This window comes from Vigna umbellata, chromosome 7 (assembly GCF_029865625.1).
Source record: "Vigna umbellata cultivar VRB3 chromosome 7, Vumbellata_1.0, whole genome shotgun sequence".
NCBI classification, from domain to species: Eukaryota; Viridiplantae; Streptophyta; class Magnoliopsida; order Fabales; family Fabaceae; genus Vigna; species Vigna umbellata.
In genome coordinates, this window is record NC_142171.1 from 17878217 (window position 1) to 17899022 (window position 20806).

General features: G+C 32.8%; 3 protein-coding genes across 5 annotated transcripts; 1 reads left to right on the forward strand and 2 right to left on the reverse strand.

Moving 5' to 3' along the window:
• Positions 1-2740: 2740 nt before the first annotated feature.
• Positions 2741-5196, forward strand: LOC124826341 (large ribosomal subunit protein uL18). Of its 2 annotated transcripts, XM_047299153.2 has the most exons (9): positions 2741-2866; positions 3342-3411; positions 3501-3592; positions 3768-3894; positions 3974-4053; positions 4128-4244; positions 4320-4454; positions 4558-4727; positions 4914-5196. In XM_047299153.2, exons 1-9 carry the CDS (start codon positions 2864-2866, stop codon positions 5017-5019), a joined length of 900 nt encoding a protein of 299 aa, XP_047155109.1. In that variant the 5' UTR covers positions 2741-2863; the 3' UTR covers positions 5020-5196. The 2 variants fall into 2 exon arrangements, with proteins under 2 accessions (XP_047155109.1, XP_087950903.1); XM_088094777.1 differs by lacking the exons at positions 2741-2866; positions 3342-3411; positions 3501-3592.
• Positions 5197-9455: 4259 nt separating this feature from the next.
• Positions 9456-12283, reverse strand: LOC124826340 (AP-3 complex subunit mu-like). Of its 2 annotated transcripts, none has more exons than XM_088094617.1 (8): positions 12134-12283; positions 11929-12028; positions 11737-11847; positions 11560-11649; positions 11214-11461; positions 10705-10914; positions 10305-10512; positions 9456-9971 (listed from the first exon to the last, which is right to left on the reverse strand). In XM_088094617.1, exons 1-8 carry the CDS (start codon positions 12166-12168, stop codon positions 9726-9728), a joined length of 1248 nt encoding a protein of 415 aa, XP_087950743.1. In that variant the 5' UTR covers positions 12169-12283; the 3' UTR covers positions 9456-9725. The 2 variants fall into 2 exon arrangements, with proteins under 2 accessions (XP_087950743.1, XP_087950744.1); XM_088094618.1 differs by having other exon boundaries at positions 9458-9971; positions 11737-11804.
• Positions 12284-15291: 3008 nt separating this feature from the next.
• Positions 15292-19825, reverse strand: LOC148195281 (Golgi apparatus membrane protein-like protein ECHIDNA). The gene is made up of 6 exons (XM_088095479.1): positions 19653-19825; positions 19296-19352; positions 19000-19203; positions 18790-18849; positions 17590-17716; positions 15292-15627 (listed from the first exon to the last, which is right to left on the reverse strand). Exons 1-6 carry the CDS (start codon positions 19665-19667, stop codon positions 15539-15541), a joined length of 552 nt encoding a protein of 183 aa, XP_087951605.1. The 5' UTR covers positions 19668-19825; the 3' UTR covers positions 15292-15538.
• Between the last annotated feature and the right edge of the window lie 981 nt (positions 19826-20806).

Consider the following 20806-nt stretch of genomic DNA (forward strand, 5'->3'; position numbering starts at 1 on the left):
ACCCCATTTGGGCTTCTGCCTAAAAAGATTAAATAATTTATATGTATATTTTTTATTTCAGACACTGAATGTTAGAAATAGCGTTCATCACCACTGAATGTAAGAAGATCAAACTGGTGTAAGAAGATCAAACTGGTGTAAGAAGATTAAGCGAGGGAGACAAAACTAGGTAGAAACATAGTTATAGAAATTTAGAAAAATTTATATTTTGTGACGACAATATATAGAGTGATATTTGAATGTCATTTGTGCAAAATATAATTGTCATAAACACCATTTTATATCACATATCATCTTATTTAATATGAATTTTTTGTAGTGTCATCATGATCCAAAATTTGAATATGCGGAAGTAACTTGTTACTTTAACTTTTAACTTTTAATATGAAATTGGAATTAAATACAAAATCATTGCATATTGAAACATGCATTTAATAATTTGAATTTTACCTTTGTTTCAGTTATCGTTTATAAGAGAAGAAGAGTTAACTTTGATCTATTAAAGAAAGCAAATTTTGACAATCTCTGGATTTTGTTATAACAAAATGATTAGTATATCTTTTGTTATAAAGGGAGTACAAAAGATTAAAGACAACTACAACATGGATGCTAGAGGTTACTTCAAGATCAGCAGAATCTCAACATGGATGCTAGAGGTTACTTCAAGATCAGCAGAATCTGAACTTGGACCGGATATTTTCCAAATTTATAGTGAATCAACCTTATATGAGTAAGCAGCAGAACTTTATTTCTACTTGATTGTTGTTAAAAATTTCACATCGACTAGAGATGAGACCAATTCATAATTTATAAGTGGGTGCAAATCTCACCCTACAAACCGATTTTGTGGGGTTGAGTTACGCTTAATCTCCATTTCTAACATGGTATCAGAGTCATGGTTAGAGCCTATCATAGCGATAATTTATTGTTTGTTATGCTCGAGGTAAGTGGGTGCAAATCTATCGGACCACTCATTAAAAATGTCTAATTCCATGCTCGAGATGTATATATTTCGGCATGAAAGAGGTGTGTTGGAAGCTCCGTCTCGACTAGAGGTCAATTCATACTTTATAAGTGGGTGCAAACCTCACCCTACAAGTGTACTTCTAACAGTTGTCTTTGACTACTATTAAAATTGATCTCTATGATCTTCTCCAACAACTCAATTATCTGAAACTAAGGTTGCTTGACTCCATGTTTAGTAACTTATACTAAATAAACATTTAATAAGCCTTTTATGTTCTCAGCATATGCTAAGAATTAAAGAATTTCAGTGGCTGCTATGGTGGTTATGTTCCTCTGGATATGGTAATGAATAAACATTCTAATGAAATTACTGCAGCATATTAGTATTTGTAGTGGTAAATAGTATCACACAATGTTTGACTATGGCTATCTTCGTACTGGATCTGCTAAAGTTTCTTAGCTTGGTGTTAGTACTATGTCAAATTATTTGTAGGAAAAAACAAAAAATAAAGAAATAAAGGTTTATAGAATTTTATAGCATTTAAAAACTGCAGAAGCATATGATATTCCAATGAAAACACGAGAGCGTATATGGATTTCTCATTAAAAATAGTAACAAAAGTTATAAAATGAGTAAGAAGCATGTAACACTTTAAATTTTTTAATGATTTGCATTTTCGACCAGGATGAAAAGAAAAAAAATAGAAATAATATCATTTCTTTACATATGAGAACTATAATTATTTTATATAACTTTTATTTACATTCATAATTTTTAATATTTTTAATTTTATTCCTTATTAAATTTAAAAATATTATTTATGGTATCTATACAATTAGACATATATCTTCTTAAATTATACAATTTTATATTAATTAAATCACTCTCATATTTTTAGTTAATAAAATAACGACACTAACATATTTGATTATATAAATAATCTAAAATTGTTAACATTTTAAATTTTTGAGTCTCACTTATAAATGACAATGGATCGGATATATGTAATGTCCACCTATTATTTGTCGTCTAAAAAAATTGTTTCGGTATCAGTCACATTATCCATTGGGTATTTATTAAGAAATATTGCAGTATTTTTATACATGTAAATACCATGGACACAGACAAATATTTTTATATCTTATTCTATTTTAAATTTTAAATAAAATTATTTAAAAATAATCTTTGTAAATATACAAGTAAATACAACATTAATTTTAAAAATATGATTTAAATCAAATTACTCATTAAAATATTAATGCAATGTAAATTTAAATGAATTACACTAAAATATAAATTTACTAAAATTATTTCATTTTAATAACCTTCATTTTATAAACCTCAATAAAAAAATATATATTAAGTCAAATAGTAAAACAATATTTCAGTAATTAATATGTCTTTCACCAATAATTTTATTTGTCAATTTAATAAATAAGAATACGATTTGATTATAAACTTCTCACATTAACAATAATTATAATCTAAAAGTACGTGAAGGATTCTCTACATTAGGAAGTACATCCTTAGTCATATCTACCCATAGAAAATGCTTAGGTGACATCTTTTACCACTTTCTAATTTGCTAAAAAGAAAACATGAGTGCAAAAAGTAATTCCTCGTGTGTTGTTTTTGAAACAATGAAGTTAAAATCCACATGAGATATTTCAGTTTTTTTAGTGAGATGAGGGTATATGTAGAAAATATGGTGCAGGATTTCAAACAGCAGGTTAGTCCAAAAAAATAACCCCATTTGGGCCTACAAAACCCTAAGCCCACAACAAACCAGTCTACCCAAAACTCAACGTCTTTATAAGCAAAAAATATTGGCAAACCCTAATTTGCTTTCACTCTTCCATCAGTCACAGTCGGGGGAAGAGACCGAGCTTCACAGCAATGGTGCGTATTGGATCCTTCTTCTTTCATCTCATCAGATGCCCTAATTTGAACTTCAGTTATACATGTTTTAGTTTGTCTTATACTTTTATTGTTTGTTATAGTAAGGGTTTTGGGTAGTTATAGTAATATTTTCCTGAACAAGAACTATCCCTAGTTTCGAATCTAGTCTTGGCATCAATTCCAAAGGTTTATAGTCCCAGAAAAAAGACTTCAAAAGGGTAGGTCGTAGAACTGAGTTCCGCTAACCGCATCTTGCTTACAAAAGTGTCCAATCCAATTAATGTGTTTACGTCGTCTCTTTGAAGTTTTCAATTACGATGGGGTTTTGCATCTTGTTCCATTGTTTTCTTATTTTTTTTTTCGGAGTTTTTATGCTTTTGATAATTATATAACGGGTCTGTTTTAAACAAAGCTTTTGATAATATATAACGGGTCTCTGACATAATTTGTATCGAAACTTGTGTGTATGTGAAAGGCGTTTGTTAAGGCTCAGAAATCAAGGGCCTACTTCAAGAGATATCAAGTGAAGTTTAAAAGAAGAAGAGGTGTGTTGTTTGTTTTGTTTCTTTGTGTTTAATGTTTAAATTGTTTCTTCCATACGTTTTTTTTATAATTGTAATTTTAATTATCGCAGAGGGTAAAACCGATTACCGAGCCAGGATTCGATTGATTAACCAGGATAAGAACAAGTACAACACTCCAAAATATCGCTTTGTGGTTCGATTTGTATCCTGCTTATAATTTTTTTTTATGTTATGACTAGTTGGTTTTACTTGTTTAGAATTCATTGATCGTCCGATTTTTATGTTGAGACATACTTAGATTATGTGAATAAGTGAAGTTATTTTACCGGTATATGTCCTGTTATGTGTCTGTGTACAAACCTTGACCTTCTTATTAGACCAACAAAGACATCATCGCCCAAATAACATCTGCTAGCATTGCTGGCGATATTGTCCTCGCTGCAGCATATTCACATGAGCTGCCACGCTATGGTCTTGAAGTAGGCCTTACAAATTATGCTGCAGGTATTTTCTGCTATAGTTTATCTCCCCAACCCACTTATTGTTTTGTGCTTATATCTCACTCTTTTGGGTCTGTGAACAGCTTATTGCACTGGGCTCTTATTGGCCCGTCGAGTACTTAAAAAGCTTGAAATGGACGAGGATTATGAAGGAAATGTTGAGGTATAGGAGTTTTCTATGATCTGTGTTTGTATTTGTTTTTACATCTTATTTAGTTAACTTTTTTCACTTTTTAGGCCAGTGGAGAGGATTATTCTGTTGAACCCGCTGATACCAGGAGACCATTCCGTGCTCTCCTTGATGTTGGTCTTATCAGGACTACAACGGGAAATCGTGTCTTTGGTGCCCTTAAGGTGATCTATACGCAATGCTACTTGGTTTGTTTCTGATTTATTAGTTATTAATGGAGTATTTGTAATCGTTTACAGGGAGCTCTGGATGGTGGTTTGGATATTCCTCACAGTGACAAAAGGTTTGCTGGATTTGATAAGGATAAAAAGGAGCTTGATGCTGATGTTCATCGCAAATATGTCTTTGGTGGACATGTTGCTTCTTATATGAAGGTATGGACAGATTTTATTTAGCATCGTGCTGGTAGAATGTTTTGGAGCTTTATTGTGACTTTTCAAAGGATAAGCTAGGCAAACCATTTTATTTTTTTTGCAGAGCCTGATCGAAGATGAGCCAGAAAAATACCAGACACACTTCAGTGAGTATATTAAGCGTGGAATAGAGCCTGATGGTATGGAGGAGCTCTACAAGAATGTCCATGCTGCCATCCGTGCAGATCCTACTGTCAAGAAATCTGAGAAAGAGCCACCAAAGGAGCACAAGAGGTAAATTAAATCGCTCTGATAATTTTTGAGAATGCTTATACGTTCCACAAATAATGAACTATGTATAGTCTATCAATTTTTTGGATTTGCACATGTTTTTAATCTAGTTTGTGCTCATTATATTGTTTGACATTTGTAATGTCTGGTTTGGAGAATGTTTCTGAAAGTATTTCCATCTTTGCGTAGGTACAACCTGAAGAAGCTCACTTATGAAGAGAGAAAGGCCAAGTTGGTTGCACGCTTGCAGGCTCTGAACTCTGCTGCTGATGTTGATGAAGATGATGATGAGTGAAACTTTATCATGGGTGCAGTCTAATTGCTGCATTAATAGGAGGTGTTTAACTTGCATCTGGATCACAATTTTGGGATACTTTTGGAGTGGAGTTATATTTATTTTTGTCTTAACATTTAATTTTAATGGATTATCGATGGTATTTTCCTTAGTAGTATAATCAGCCGTTTACATTTCCTTGTCGGCCTCAAAATTTATGTTACAACGAACAGCAAAATTACTAAGGCAAATTTTAAGAAAAAAAATTACTAAATTTTGAGATGTTTAATTATTTTGTTAATCACTGTTATTTTGTTAATTATTTAGTTATTCCCTTAATTACTAAGGAGATGTAGTTTTAATATCAGATGAAATTTCGTTGTAAAGATTACGCTCTTATCTTTTAATTGTAGTCAATTTTTCAACTTGAAATCAACTTATTTTTTTTGTATGTTTATTTTATTTAAATTCGAATTCGGTTGATAGCTATATTTGTTCTTCTTTAATTTTATGTTTATTTTATTTTTATTTTAATTTGAACTTGTTGATAACAAAAAGTAATATATTCATAGCGCGGTCCGATCTATGAAAATAATATAATAATTTTATTTTATTTTAATTTTAATTTGTTCTTCTTTAATTTTATGTTTATTTTATTTTAATTTTAATTTCAACTTGTTGATAACAAAAAGTAATATATTCATAGCGCGGTCGGATCTATGAAAATAATATAATAATTGATCTTAAAGCATTTCTGCCTTAAGTATAACTATCAAAGTTTAAAATAAAATATATATTTATAATTAATAAGTATTTACTCAAATAATTTCAAATTTTAGGAATATATTTGGTTTTTGAAAATAATGTTCAAATTTTAAATCTGAGATTTTTTTAAATGTTCTTTGTCGTCTTATTCTTGTAAAACAGAGAATTATTAATTATTAAAGTAATTGAAGTAAACAAAATTTAAATTAAGTTAATTTTATTCTTTGAATGCTTAATTTAATTTGATATATTTATTCATTATTTAATACAAATAAGATAATTTTATTATTAAGTATTATTGCACTGGATAACGTATTTAAAAAAACAATGTATTCTAAAATTGGATTTTCATTAAAAATAGTTATATTTTACTTACGGTTTAAAATTTGATTTTTGTTTCTATCTTTTAGTTATATTGGAACATTATAAACAGATACTTTATCTCTAAAGATATAATGATATATAAATTTGAAGATTAAGAATTAATATTTATAATATACTTCATTAACTAGAATATAAAGAAACCTATGTAATATATTAAATATGAATAAGGTAAAATTTTATGTTATTTCTACTTTTTAATTCAGTAGTTTATTTTTAAAATTGTATTTTCACTTAAAATCATTATGTTTTATCTATGGTTTATAGATTATTTTATAAATTATAAATATTATTTTTAATATTAGGTTATTCAATCTAAAAATTATTTTTAATATATTTTATCAAATTATTTTTAATTTTAACGTTAAAGTTTAATATAATTTGAGAACACTTATAAATTAAACTCTAGTAAGTTATGAAGTTTCTATGAAAAAGTTATTAAACTTAAAATCACACTAGTTAAGACAAAAAAAGTGTTCCATCTTGTTTTACAAAGAAACACAATTTGCATGTTGGTCGTATTTACGTTAAATTTTCTTACTTCTCTCTAAAATAATTTGAAGTTGTATGGTTTGTCAAGTGTTTTTTAAGTTCATATATGTCAAGTATATATACATGATGTTACTTTATACCGATATGAAAAGAGGTGTCAGTAACCCGGTTAGACTCGGCTCGACCCACCACGGATTGATCATTTAGTGAGTCAACCCAATCCGGCTTATTTATTATCGAGCTGAAAAAATTCGAATCCGACTCGACTCACTACGGGTACGGGTTGGTGGATTAAACGAGTTGGTTCACTAGTTCATTTAATTATAATTTTTTTTAAAATAAAAAAGTTACAATTTTTTTAAATTCAAATATAAATAGACGTAACTCTAAAATGATATTAAACTCAGATAATTCAAAATAAATAAAGAAATATTATACAATCCAAGCGTAATCCAAAAACATGTACACAAGAACAAATAAGTTTTTAATATTAAAAATTTTTGTATCACTTGTCCATTTATAATATTAGAGTTTTGAATAAATAAATCTATAATATTTTTCTCTCTTAAAACATCTTCTTTATCACTATCTACAATATAATAAAAAAAAATGCTAACTAATAATATTGAAACACAAAATAATAAATCATTAAATTAAATTAGGTGGGTTGGTGAGCCAACCCGGCTCACCACGGGTTCAATCCGACTCACCACGGGTTCAGCCCGATGAGCCGGGTTCTAAGTGAGTCGGGTTGAAAACTAACCTGCATAAAAAAAAAATTACATTTCTTTCAAACTCAATCCGGCTCAAACCCGTGGTGAGTCGGATTGGCTCGCGGGTTACAACCCATTTTGACATCACTGTATGAAATATAAATGATGGGTACCACCGGTGCAATTAAGGGAAAATTACATTTTCTATGGTTAATGCTTTCGTGTTGTTTATCTAATCATAAATGAGTTGAACTAAACTCGTTTTCACATATTAAGGCATATTGTTGCAACGATGTCAAAATTTTAAATGGTTCATTCATTTCAATTAGATTCTACAATGTCACCCAAAAAGAAAGACTTCTTCCCCAGTATGTCAAATGCTGGAAGTGCTTCATCATACAATGCCTGCAAGTCAAAAGAATCAACAATTCTCGTGTTTTACTCAGTATGGAGCAGTTCACAACAAAGAATCTGAATGAGAGCACAGTATAACAAGAAATACTATTTATACAGCTTTGAACTATGCTAGAATTATGGACATCAACGCGAATACAACAAGCATGACCAATCAATCCTAATTCATGGTACGGTAGCAAATCCTTTACAATAATACCTTTTAAAATTGCTTCCTGATAACTTCCTTTGCAACTTAAATTTATGGAATAGTTGGTTCACAACAATCGTCTTTGCCTATACATTTTAAAATTGACTGGTAGGACTCTGTCATGATATTTTCAAGTTCTCTGTGGAAAGTTGACTGCTGTTTGGATAACAATAATCAATAGATGTTTCCATAATTTATAGATATTATCTTCACATTGTTGTCATCAGATTGCATTTTACAACACTAAATATTGCTTAAATTACTCAAATATACATCATTTTATTGTTTTGGGAAATCAACAGAATACTCCAGGAGAACACTGATCATCAATGACATTCATTAAAAGGTTTTGAGGGCATTAACTGGTTGCTGATATATCTTATGCATCCTATACTCTGAAAACATCCAGTCAGGCAAACATGTCATATGGTGGAGAGAAGAGGCATATGAATATTTCAATGCCCTCGCATAGTTAAAGGCACAACAGAGAAGCATGCAAAGAACATTTATCAACAATTAATACCTTGTCCCCAGCGACAAGTATGACTAGTTGGCCATCTTCTGCAGGCTTCTTGCTATCCGAAACAGGAGCTTCAAGGAAGTAAACCACATTTTTCTTTTGATTGCCTGTGAATTTCTTTCAATTCGAAAGGTTGTGTAAGTAAAAAGTGAAGTACCATCTAATGCATATAGTAAGAACTGGCAGATATAGTATACATCACAAGAATAAATAGAATGGAGCTTATATTTAAAAGTTGGATTTTTTTACGTAAATAGGCAAATTTGAAAAACATTTTATAGATATAGGCAAAAATTTTAAAAATTACACATTTAGGCAAGTTGTGGGGTCCAGACGACTTCAAATGAAGAAGTCGTGCTCCACCCTGACACGAGTCAGAAGTGAAGTCGTGTACCCCTGAAACGATTTTAGGTCTGGTAATCGATTATCCGGCCTTGTAATCGATTACAGAAGTTTGAACTCATGTAGAGGAGGCACGACTTCACCTGTAATAGACATAAGCTCTGGTATGGTAATTGATTACCAGAAGGTTTTAGTGTTAAAACAAAGAGTTTTTTTTGTTCTGTGTGCTATGTTTGTTAATTTGTATATAATTAGTAATTATTACAATTTCCATTTAAATGTAATAATAAAAATGTTAATTTGTATATAATTAGTAATTATTACCATTTTTATTTAAATGTAATAATAGAAATGTTAATTTGTATATAATTAGTAATTATTACAATTTCCATTTTGACAGCCCACATTTGATATGCTTTCCATGGTTAGCATCTGTATATGCTTCCATTTTGACAACCCACATTTGATAGTTTTGTCCATCAAATTCAGGTGCAGGATGTTTGAGATTCCATCTTATGTGTGGTGGCTATTTTGTGGTTGTAGGTGTTTGTGGGTTATATCACAGATCCTGTGAGATCCTTTTTACTCTGATATCAATTGTTGGGTTTTAAAATATAAGAGGCAAAAAAATGAAAGGGGAACTGATATCTTTTATTGAACATAAACAGTAAATATTTAAATTACAAGATTTGTAACCAACTTTGAAAAATATTTACTAAACCTAATTAATTAAATAATGCATAAAATCTTCCTAAAATAGGATAGGGATATATTTTTATTTAACTTATTTGACTCTTTCAACCAAACGTGAGTTACAAAATTCCAACAAATTACAAAAAAAACCACCTAATGTTATACAGACAATAATTTCATATCCACACTATACAAATGACTTATGGTAGATCATAAATTATGATCTTACATCAAATTGACCTGCCCGAGTAAGAGCTCTAAAACCTTTGTAAAATTGGTATGGTGCATTCTTCAGATCCAGTTTATCTATTTGCAGACCAGAGAGGGCGACACCCATAATCCTAAAACCCACTTGAAATGAGGGGCAGACATGAAGGCGCTCCAAGCCAGTTTCAATCACCAATAATCCAGACATGGAAGGGGCTTTATCTTTTGGAATCCGACCAATGGACCATATGCATGTCTGGTATGATATAAAGAAAGAATAAAGCAAGAGTAATGATAGGATAAAAGTTTACAGTGTCAGTCAGTCTGAAATCATCGTTTTTAAACTAGTTATTGTAAAAATCATTGCAATCACTTAGCAATGGATTTGTAATTGGATAACAGTATGAAAACCTTTTATATTATGTATATACTATCTATAATGATGTTACAAAAATGGACCCAGAAGCTTGTCTTTAATGATTTTAATTATTCTCAAGTTTCACAGTGGATAATTAATTGTCAATATGAAACACTGATGCTCACTACTCACTATTCATTAGAAACATGATGCTAGCGAAATTTTAAGTACCTTTTTAGCAAGGATGTTCACTGTTCCATGATTTGAAGTCAGATCAGCTGACAAGATGAAAGGAGGGAGCTGAAACTGAACAGTAACCGAGTCGATTGTCTTTCCAGGATCATTTCTTATTCCAACCAATACACTAAGACGGCATGTCCCACCATCAGATATTAACTGCGGCTTTACATATATTGGGGTGCTCTTCAACTTTCTTACCCTGAAAAGTGAAGTGCTTGAATTATTGAAAGAACACAAATTGGGATAATTTAACATTCAGAATCACAACTGTATCCATTACAACTTTTTTCCAAAAAGATTTTGGTTCTTGATAAACACCGCCAAGAGAAACAAAGCTCACACATGCTAGTTTCAAATTTTGATCCAGGCAACACACGAGGGGATTTTGCACCTGTAACTCATAAGCTTAAATTGTCCATCAGGAGGCACAAACGAAAGAATTTGATGAGACTCCCAAGGCCGAAAACGAACACACGGATGGAACCTGACATCATCTAGGACGGAAGGATTTGTAAAAGAAAGGGTCAAATCAGGAAAACCTGAGATACGGGAATTTACTTGAACTTCACCATAGATCTCACATTTCAACAAACCTCCATCCCTGAATGAATAAAGCACTTTAGCTGTGACTGCTAAGAAATAATGAAATTCTCCAAAAGATAAAAACTACAAAAGAGCGGTCTGAACATGATCTGCAATATTTTTTACAAAAAAGGTTCCTCCAAGTTCTGACTTCGAATAGTTAGTAATATCCCATTCACAAATATTGTAAGGTAGATGTCCCATTACAAAAACATTGTGGCATTCGACCGCAATATCCAAAAAGTAAAAACACCGTTAATATTATCAATATCAAAGTGTAATATTAAGAAGTGATAAAGAAGAATGTGTATAATAGACCTGTTAATAATCGCATCCATTTCTTCAACAAGGTCAACATATACTTCATTGTTGGAGTACTTTGGCTCTGCTGTTCTCCAGGGAATACAAGATGCAGTAGCCCTCGAAAGGGTATCACTCACATTTGAATTGCTACCAGTCACAATACTCAAAGCTTTGTTAACCACATTTGGGGGATTAATAATCTCTCGCAGGATACTAGGTTCTGTAGTTAAGGGGAATCCATTGTCTATCATCTCATCCAACAACTAAAAGAATAACGCAAAGTAAACTGGTCAGTTTGCATCTAATCAACAGAGACCAGTTGATAAAGTTGTCAGTAGACATTAGTACTCAAGACAAGTACCTCGTACACAATGACAAAGTTGTCTTTAATTATGTCTTCGTTTAAGGCCCCAAAATAATCATTGAGAACATCAGCGGCCCTACAAAGGAACTAAAACTGACATAGTTAAGGGAAAAATCATTAAATAAACAGAGTAGCATTCATTCGGCTTCATATTCTGAGTAGCAAAAAACATACCTCAATGGCCATCAAGGGTGGCATTTCAATTTGCGTGCACCCCAAAAAAGTGATTCCATCGCGAAAAACTTGGAAAATGTAATGCGAATGAGAGGTGATCACTGGTTGTTGCTAAAAGTAAAATAGTTGAATGAAGAGCGCAAATAAATAAGGTCAATGAAGTTCAAAAATCTGAAAGAAGAAAAAAAAAACCTTGAAGGAGTCGCCAAATGAAACGGCTTGTTCCCAGAACCAGGCACATATGGAGCGATCGACGCAGTGCCCCGAAAGCTGTTTCTCTAGTACTACCTCTCTTCACATGGAATCAAATTCAAATTGCAATAAAATTTAACTGAATTTGGAGCAAGTAGAGCAGATTTAAAATAAAATGAAGATTATGAAGTTTGATTTATCTTACCCGGCATCTGAGAGGAGAAATATGCACTGCAGCATCACTGTCGTTCTCTGGAGTATACCCAAAATCGGAAGCAGAATTGGTAGTGAAGAAGATGAGAAAAAGTTTGCTTTTGCTGCGAAACTATAAACAATTCGTCAGCTTTGCAATGATTCCAAGTTCCAACCACAAAGAAGCTGGCAAACTTTCCTGCTGACATGGATATCCAATAAACTATTATCTTAATTTAATCTTAAGTGAAGATTAAATACAAATAATTTTATATCTGATTTTTAAATAATTATTACAAAACTCTGTCACAACATTGCTGTAATTTATTTCACGCAGTCACATGTTGATTTAATCTCAAAAGTTAAAGTATTTAACTATATAATTTACTTTTATGTTTACTAATGTTATGAATTATGAATGATTAGATTTTTTTTATATCAATTATGTTTTAGATATATTAAGAATTATTTCATGGTAGTTTTATAATTTGATTAAAGAAATAATTTGTTATAAATTGATATATGTCAGACCCATTAAAACACACTCAAAACTCCAAGCAGTGGGATCCATGTGGCAGGAAGTGACTGAGGGTTTCAGTTAGTGGAAAACAACAGGTGGTTGCAGGAGAGTCGCCGTTCGGTTTGGGTGATGGCAGTATTTAATGCCAAATTTCAAATGTCGTGCCACTTCTCTGCATGTCTTTCTTCTTCTCCTAACTGCTGAAACCATTTTTCTCCTCCTTTTCTCTAAAATCTCCTCCTTCTCTCTAAGAAAATCTCTCATTTTCTTCTTCCGATCACCTCTCAGGCACCGTTGGAACACTCCCGGCGACAAGAGCTTTCGTTTAAACCGATCGGTTTATGATTTTGAGTCGTACTCCTAAAACGTGACTGTCGAACGTTAAGACTTTGGTAGTGGGGAGTTCTATTCTGCATCGTTGAGCGTTCGGTTACGTATAGAGGTAAGGGAATCTTATATAACTTGATTAAATTCTTGTTTGAACGTTGGTATGTTTGCATGATTTGTTGTTTGATTATTTGATGAGTATGAGTAGGTGTGTAGTGCTTGTTTGGACGTGTGGATGGATGAATGATGCATGTGGTGAATTGAGTTGAGATAGGGATTGATCGTCAACTGTAGTATTCTGAGTAAAGGTGGTAATCTGGTCGAGCGTCCGTTTATATTATGTTCTTCTTATACTAGGAATTTCGGTAATAACGATCGTGTTATAATATTAGAAATGTATGAATGAGTGTTCGGCCTAAGTGTAGTTCTTCTTTAGGTTTCCTAAGCAGTTTAGTTAATGTATTATATACTACTTAAAGTCGTGGACGTTATCATTCTTTTTCATTCAGAATAAGTGGTGGCTCAATTGTATATATATAGATTCATTCGTTTTATGTAAGTTTATTAGTGATCGATCTTGGACCAAACGTTCAGTCTCAGTAGCGTTCGTTCCTGATAAGCACTTGGTCTTGGACCAATGCTCGTTCAATAGTGTTCGGTTTCTGTAGGGCTCGGTCTTAAACCAAGCGTTGAGTCTTGTTTTCTATAATATATTATTACCGTTTTTAGAATAAGAGTTTTTATTCAAACTCGATAGCGTTCGTTACTCATAGTTTCTCATCAGTATTAGTATTGTATGTCAAACAATGTTGGTCTTTAAAAGGTGTTTGGCCTAGAGTCTTAGTACTCGGCCTAGGCTTCGTGACGTCCGTTTTGAACTCTTAGTGGTCTGTTTATTTAAGTTAATAAGTAACGCTCAGTCATGTTAGTTTCTAAGAAGTATTATTCGAGTCGAATTTATGAGATGATGAGAGAATGTGATCGTATTTCAGTCGAATGTATTAATGATTGATTTTAATGGAGTTTGAAATGTGATGTGAATGAAATAATGTGATTATGAACGAGTATTCCAGGGAGGAATATCTCAGGAAGTGGTTACTGATTGGTAAAGTATGAACGTGGGCAAAGCTTAGCAGGCGTTCATCCTGATATTCCATGATTACTAGTTCTCATTTAGAGAGGAGTAAGTCATGTGTAGGAATGACCGGAGGTCCTAGTCCATAAGGTTAACTTGGACGGAACGGATCAACCTCGGGTGGAAGCTGTTGAAGGTATCCCAGTTACTACATCACCCGGGTGCACGAACGTCGTAGCTACACAGGATTCATACAGTCCGGACAGTCATAGTCAAGTGGTCGTTATTTGTATGCCTTGATGTATGAATAATAAATTGGGTGTTGTTGGTTTAATTATGAATGTTGTACGTTGTTATTCAATAAATTAAATTACATAAGCTTACCCTGTTTATCATTTTTATCTGTGTTGTGCTTCCTGTCGTTGTCCTGTTGCAATGATCATCCGTGTGGATGTGAGCAGAAGGAGAAGAGCTGCTGGAAGAAGTATTGGAAGACGCGACGGAAGTGAAGGCCGAACCTTAGTGACGTTCGGTCTATTGCTAGCTTACCTTTTTGTAAGACCGTTCAATATAAGTTATTTTGTACACCGTTCGGTCTAGTGGTTTTTAATTCCTTGTTGTTAAGTAAGGCCATAATTATATCTGGCTTAATGTTGAACTGATCTGTAGTATTGTTAATATGTGATTACACTCGTATATGGTTTTACATTGTATTTTTTGGATGTTACAATACATTTAATATATTAATGATTATCAAAATGATATTAACACACTTTTAAACACTAAATAAAAAAATATATAATTTTGTGATTGACGGAAATTGCAAAGGCTGGAGTTGAATTATGAAATGAACTTCGCCAAATAATTAATAGTGTCTTACATAAAAGAAGCAGAGAAAATTATATGAAAAAGGTGTTAAACGTATCAACAAAAGGAAGAAACAGAAGGGAAAAAAGAAGGAATTTATACTATTTCGTAAAATAAATTTTAAAATCGAAGGTTGCAACAAATAAATTCTACAGTTATCGGAGATACAGAGCTTTATATAATTGGAAACTCTGTTTTTCTTGTCCTGTGTTGAAGTGGTTAGAAACAGTTAGAATTTATATATGTAGACAGGAAAAGATGATTAAAATTAAATCATAAATTTTATGCGAGTTCTGCATATATTCTGTTCAGTGAAACAACTGTGGCCAGTTACCCGTGATTATGAAACATCGTCATTTATAATTATTATCATTCATTTCCATGAGTCAATATCCTGATTATATATGCCGTAAAGATTTTTTTTGCAGTCAATATTGAATATCCTTCAATGGAAAAAGAATACAAGAAAAAAACATGATTTACGCCTAAAAATAACTGTTTCGCTATTAGATCATAAAAGTCTCATTCAAGCCATTTAATATAAAAAGTACAAAATTTTGCACGTGCTGTATAATCATGTACAAACTTCCACCGCATCTCAATTCAACTTGTATTTCCATCTTTCACAATCAGACGACACTGAATGCTGACTGTAGGGTTGATGAGAACCGAGAGGCAATTGTCTGAGACGCAAATTGTTGTATCTGCTTCTTGGCATCTGAAATAAAACCAATAAGCTCACCATTGCAAGTTTTTAGCCATTCATTTCGAGTATAAAACCACTCTTGAGATGAGTAAAACTAGACTAATAGAGAACTCCTTAGGCGTGTATGTTTCACAAACATCCCAATCATTCAGAATGAAACATGCCTCCGTGGTAACATCAATTAAACCAGATGGAATGCAGAAAATATTGATACAATACAAGACCCAGAGCTCCCAATCTGACAAAAACAGGTGCTAGTACAAAGGAATCTTCGTTCCAAAATGTTTTTTGTTACTTAACACCCCCCCTGCAATTATTTTGTACAGTAACAACAATAACTGTAATTGATAGAGTTCTTTATGCTTAAGCATAATATTCACTTATTTCATTTTTTTAGACACTTGAAGATGACTCTCACAGTTTTCTCTTTTTATAATTACAGTAAAAAAAAGCTTTAACATATTTTTTATTGATAACATTTTGAAATTCTGTTGGTAGGATTTAGGGAAGAAAAAAAAGTTAAGAGAATAAAGGAACATGGAAGAAGCAAAGCTAGCCAAGCTAACATGATTCCTTGCTTGCCCAAAATTGACCTCGCTCTTAATCAATCTTCTCCTTGCTCAGACAAAACATAGACCAAAGATTACCATATATGGAAGATCAGGTCTTCCCAGCAAGAGATCAGGGTAGCCTAGTGAGTTCTATAGGCAAAGAGCATGAAAACATTGCTTCCATGTTATTCAACTCCAACTAAACCCTCTTCTATTGGGGTTAGATATAATCACCAAACTCTCTTGTATGTGTTGACTATATCTATGTACAATGTTATATTACTCTTATCCTTTGATGTTTACTCTTAATGCTTTTTGTTTATTGTGGCTTACTCAATCATAAATTAGTGAAGTTGTAAGAGGTTCGAAAACCCTTATGAGTTCTTGACCTAAGATAAAACAATCAATAAATCATTTGTCTAGGAAAGAGAATGACTTATTGATCATCTTCAAATCCTTGAACACAATGCGTGTTGATTTTATTAATTTGACAAGGATTTGTAATTCAATTTGCTCTAAGAGATTGGAGTATACTTAGGTTCGCTTTGAGAAATTGGAGAATAACTTTTCATGATAAGGATTGATGTCAAAGAAGAGGAAACTCTTTATTCATGAGCTTAATGAATCAGGAGAGGGAGGTGTGAAGTCTACCCAAGAATATCCATCATATATTTCTATCTGACTAGCTTTCATATTTAAAAAATATCAAAAATATTGTAGTGTTTAATTTTTACTATTTTTTAAGTTATTGCTATTTAGTCTCACTTCATGCTTGATTGTTTCTTTTATGCCTAGTAGGATCAAAGTTAGTATAATTCTCAGCATTACATCGAGTCCACGAGGATTCAACACTTTAACTTTTAAAACTACTAATGCTAATGGTGTGCTTGGCAGAAAGTCACTAGTAATATATTCCAATTGTTGTGAATGTAGAATGAGACTAAGAGCACCCTACATAAGTTTATATCAGCACCCAAACCATTTTTCATACTTAACATCATATCCAACCCTGGGGAATTATGATTCAGATATTAAAAAGGTCATGTTGATTCATAATGAAGCCCTTTCACCAACAGTGAATTGAAACAAATATCATAAATTGGCAGTTCACAAATAAGAGGTGGACTCTAAACATGAATCATCTATTAGTGATCATCCTAATATGTCAACAAACTTAAGGAAGTAGGAGAATGCAGCAAATTAGAGTTCACATTTTTAGAAATGAGATGAGGAAAAGGGCACTTCAAGATTAAGTTTCAATAACTTCATGATGAGATATATGTATAGTATATATCATAAACAATAAAAATTACCCGTATCTTATTATTATATGAAGATGGTTCCTCCATTCCAAATCAATTTTTGAATATTAGGAGAGTGGAAAACATACACTTTTAAGAATACTATCAGTAAACTTACTAACCTTTTTTGCATTTGGTAAAACCAACAATATTTGCAATGCTGAGGGTCAGACAAACTCCAATAACAAGGAGATAATCAGCTTGAAGCCTTATGAGCGAGAATATTGCCAGAAAAATCCATGCAGTAGCCTGTATAAAAATACAAATAGAAAACATCAATTCTTATGTTGATCACCATTACGATTTTAACTTCTCGGAGGGGGATTGTATCAAAACTACAAGCAATTTTGTTAATGAGAGATCATGGTTTATGGAAACAGGTCAAAACAGCCGATAAAAATCTGCTAGAAGGGGTAGCATTTCAAAGTGGATGCAAAAAATATAAAAAATAAACTAACAATAGAACATAAAACCAACGTGTTAAAGAACAATGCACAAAAGAAATGCTCAATTCATAAACTTTAGACACAGAGCACTAGAACCTAAATAAACACTTACGAAAAAAATGGAGTGCAGAATAAATCCAAAAAGACAACCGATGGAACGGGAAAGAAAAAGAAACAGTGTCTGCCTAGAGAATGTAAGGATATGGAAGAGACACAAAAAGGGGTCAGGGAGCATAAAAACCAAAAACAGGGAGGAAACTGTGGGAAATAGAGTCTAGGCTGGCCAGAGGTGGACGAGGAAAGATCTAGAATGGGAGTGAGTGCTGAAAATGAAAACTGAGGAGAAAGATACAGGTTTCCTGAAGATTGTGCAACACGGTTACACTAGAACTTATGAATCATGGGTATATCCATGAATATGGGTCTAACATGTCAGGTTAGAGTGGCCCCGTTTTTTTCCTGGGAATTTTCCACCATAACTGTTTTTCGGCTCTATTGCGCGGTGAGCGTGATATTCACCATAGCACAACCACAAATCTGCCGCACCATAGACTCAGTATGGTATCTTCTTGAAAGTTGGTCACGCCATCCCATCATCACATCAGAACCACCTTTCAGACGCAATGACCCTAAGCACTAACACACCATGCCATGTTAATTCCTAGAGTTTCTCTCCATCTGGCGGGTATTAACCTATTTAGAATACTATTTAATCCTAAACAACACATGCACCATGTGAATGAATCTGATCAATATTATTACATAAAGCCCCCATTATCAAAAACTGCCAACGCCCACATTTTGACTGTAATTCTAACAATCCGAGAGAAAACTGGGAATGCCATTGCATACGGTAATCAATCTATATTTACTTACCGTAAGGTACAGGGTCCACCAGAAAAGCCAAGAATCTTTCTTGTTCATCCGAGACAAAGACTGCAGGGGGAAAGTCAATGTGTAAGGTGCAAGGAAGTATCTATAAAGAATTAAGCGCTCGTTCTTTTGCTATGTTCCGATTCAGCAGAAACAGTACATGACAGAGATATCATTTCAAAAATGCCACTGATCTGAAGAAGAACTACCTACCTCTTGGTCAAGACACTCAAATTTCCAAACACTCTCACCCAGATCATTGATTTCATTCCACCACCTCAAACCAACTAAAATTCGCCCACTCACATTCTTGACTACCCAAAAGTCAAGGGCAGCGAGAAGGACAGTCACCACAAAAATGATGACAAAGTTATCGATAAAGAGGGCCGAGAGAATATAAAATGCCAAGGATGCAGCCTGCAAGATACAGAGAAAAAACTTATGCCTCAATGAAATGAACATGGCTTGCATAAAAATACATATTAAAGTGCACAATTGGATAAACAAACCTTGAAGAGGACATGAAAGAAGCAAGTCCTAGGATTAGCGTAGTTTTCACCCACAGGCTGCACACAGAAAAATTTATCTAATCAATTAAATCTGGAAAGAATCAATATTCAATACCAAGATCAATCATAAAACATCCATTTTCAGTGTCCAGCGCAACAAGTGAAAAATCGAGCAGAAAATCAAAGACATTGTAAATCATCAGAGGAAATTAAGCATGTATGTTATTTGGTTAGATAATCTCGGCGACAAAAATGAAATAAACTTTATTTCAAGAAACGCACAGTAATTGAATGAAAGAACTTGGATAACACCAGATCTAGGAATTGCGAAGAAATGTAGAAAGGTGGTTGACTAACCTGGTTGGGATCCATGTGTACAGATGAGAGAGAATGAACGAAGCTTGCAAGTAACGAGAGTCTTGGGAACTATAGCATACCAGATCTCATACCCTCCAACGAATTTCGGACCAAAATTTGTTAGCAAAACACTTAAATAAATATTTTTGGAGAGTAAGAACTTCTTTATTTCGAGGAACTGCAAACTGTACAACAAAAACGTTTTGTGCTGGAAAGGAATTTTACTCGGGCTAATGATTGGGCTTTTTCAAGGAGATGAAAGGAAAATTGCTTCCTGCACCCTATTATTTTTCTTTCTAACATTTTATTTCTGTACCCATCAAACATGTGAAATACCAGAACTGACCTTTATACCTTTTTTTACTTTATCCTAAATTTTCCCGTTATCACTTGATTGCATCTTCTTCTCTACGTTCATGGTGACAACTGCTTCCACCAGTGACAGCGCAAATAACAGAGAAAAGCTATGAAGCCTACAAATTGCCACAAATTTTCGCAATTGTTAAATGTTTCTGCTCCCACGATGACCCAAAAGTGAGACATTTTACGGATAAGATATTTTATGCTTCCTGAAATAGATTTTCCGGAAGTCATATTTACACTTCGTTTTCACTTTCTGTAACGAAACAAAACTAGTATTACAGAATTTATTTTTCAGAACATAGTAAACTACTTGCAGATTTATTAATCAGGTTCAGGAATATAGATTTCAAATTCTGAAAACATAATTCTAAAATAAATTTCCCACCTCCACAATCATTTAGGATAACATTTTATTTTCCAAGAACCTTCAACAATGCAACACTAGTTCTTCCTTGTTCACTATGACTCCTTTATTGAGATAGATTTCAAATAAAAGTCTCAGGGCCAAAATGGAAATTAAATAAAATGATGGAGTACAGGAAGAAAATAATAGAGTGTAGGAAGCAATTGCCAAATGTTACAAATTGGGCTATCTTTCGAGCCCAGTACAATAAAACAAATTAGCGGGCCGGGTGGAAGTTTCATGCATTTCAGTACGGATGCTTCTCCATGTATTTCCAAGGTTTCTCCACCTCCAAACTTTTTTTTAATGTCTAAACTACTCTCTTTATAAATGTAAAATTTTTTCTCTCTCCTATAATTACCTCATCCACTCATTACCCATTTTTACT

Excerpts from the sequence above, each read along its gene's own strand:
- LOC124826341 (XM_047299153.2), top strand. Across the intron at positions 4,054-4,127 it reads ATTATGAAGGAAATGTTGAG|GCCAGTGGAGAGGATTATTC; the intron begins GTATAGGAGTTT and ends TTCACTTTTTAG. Across the intron at positions 4,455-4,557 it reads ATGTTGCTTCTTATATGAAG|AGCCTGATCGAAGATGAGCC; the intron begins GTATGGACAGAT and ends TTTTTTTTGCAG.
- LOC124826340 (XM_088094617.1), bottom strand. The coding sequence starts at position 12,168 with ATGCTGCAGTGCATATTTCTCCTCTCAGATGCCGG. Across the intron at positions 10,915-11,213 it reads ATGGATGCGATTATTAACAG|GGATGGAGGTTTGTTGAAAT; the intron begins GTCTATTATACA and ends TTATTCATTCAG. Across the intron at positions 9,972-10,304 it reads TGAACATCCTTGCTAAAAAG|ACATGCATATGGTCCATTGG; the intron begins GTACTTAAAATT and ends ATATCATACCAG.
- LOC148195281 (XM_088095479.1), bottom strand. Across the intron at positions 18,850-18,999 it reads TTGAGTGTCTTGACCAAGAG|TCTTTGTCTCGGATGAACAA; the intron begins GTAGGTAGTTCT and ends TTCCCCCTGCAG. Across the intron at positions 17,717-18,789 it reads GGTGGACCCTGTACCTTACG|GCTACTGCATGGATTTTTCT; the intron begins GTAAGTAAATAT and ends ATTTTTATACAG.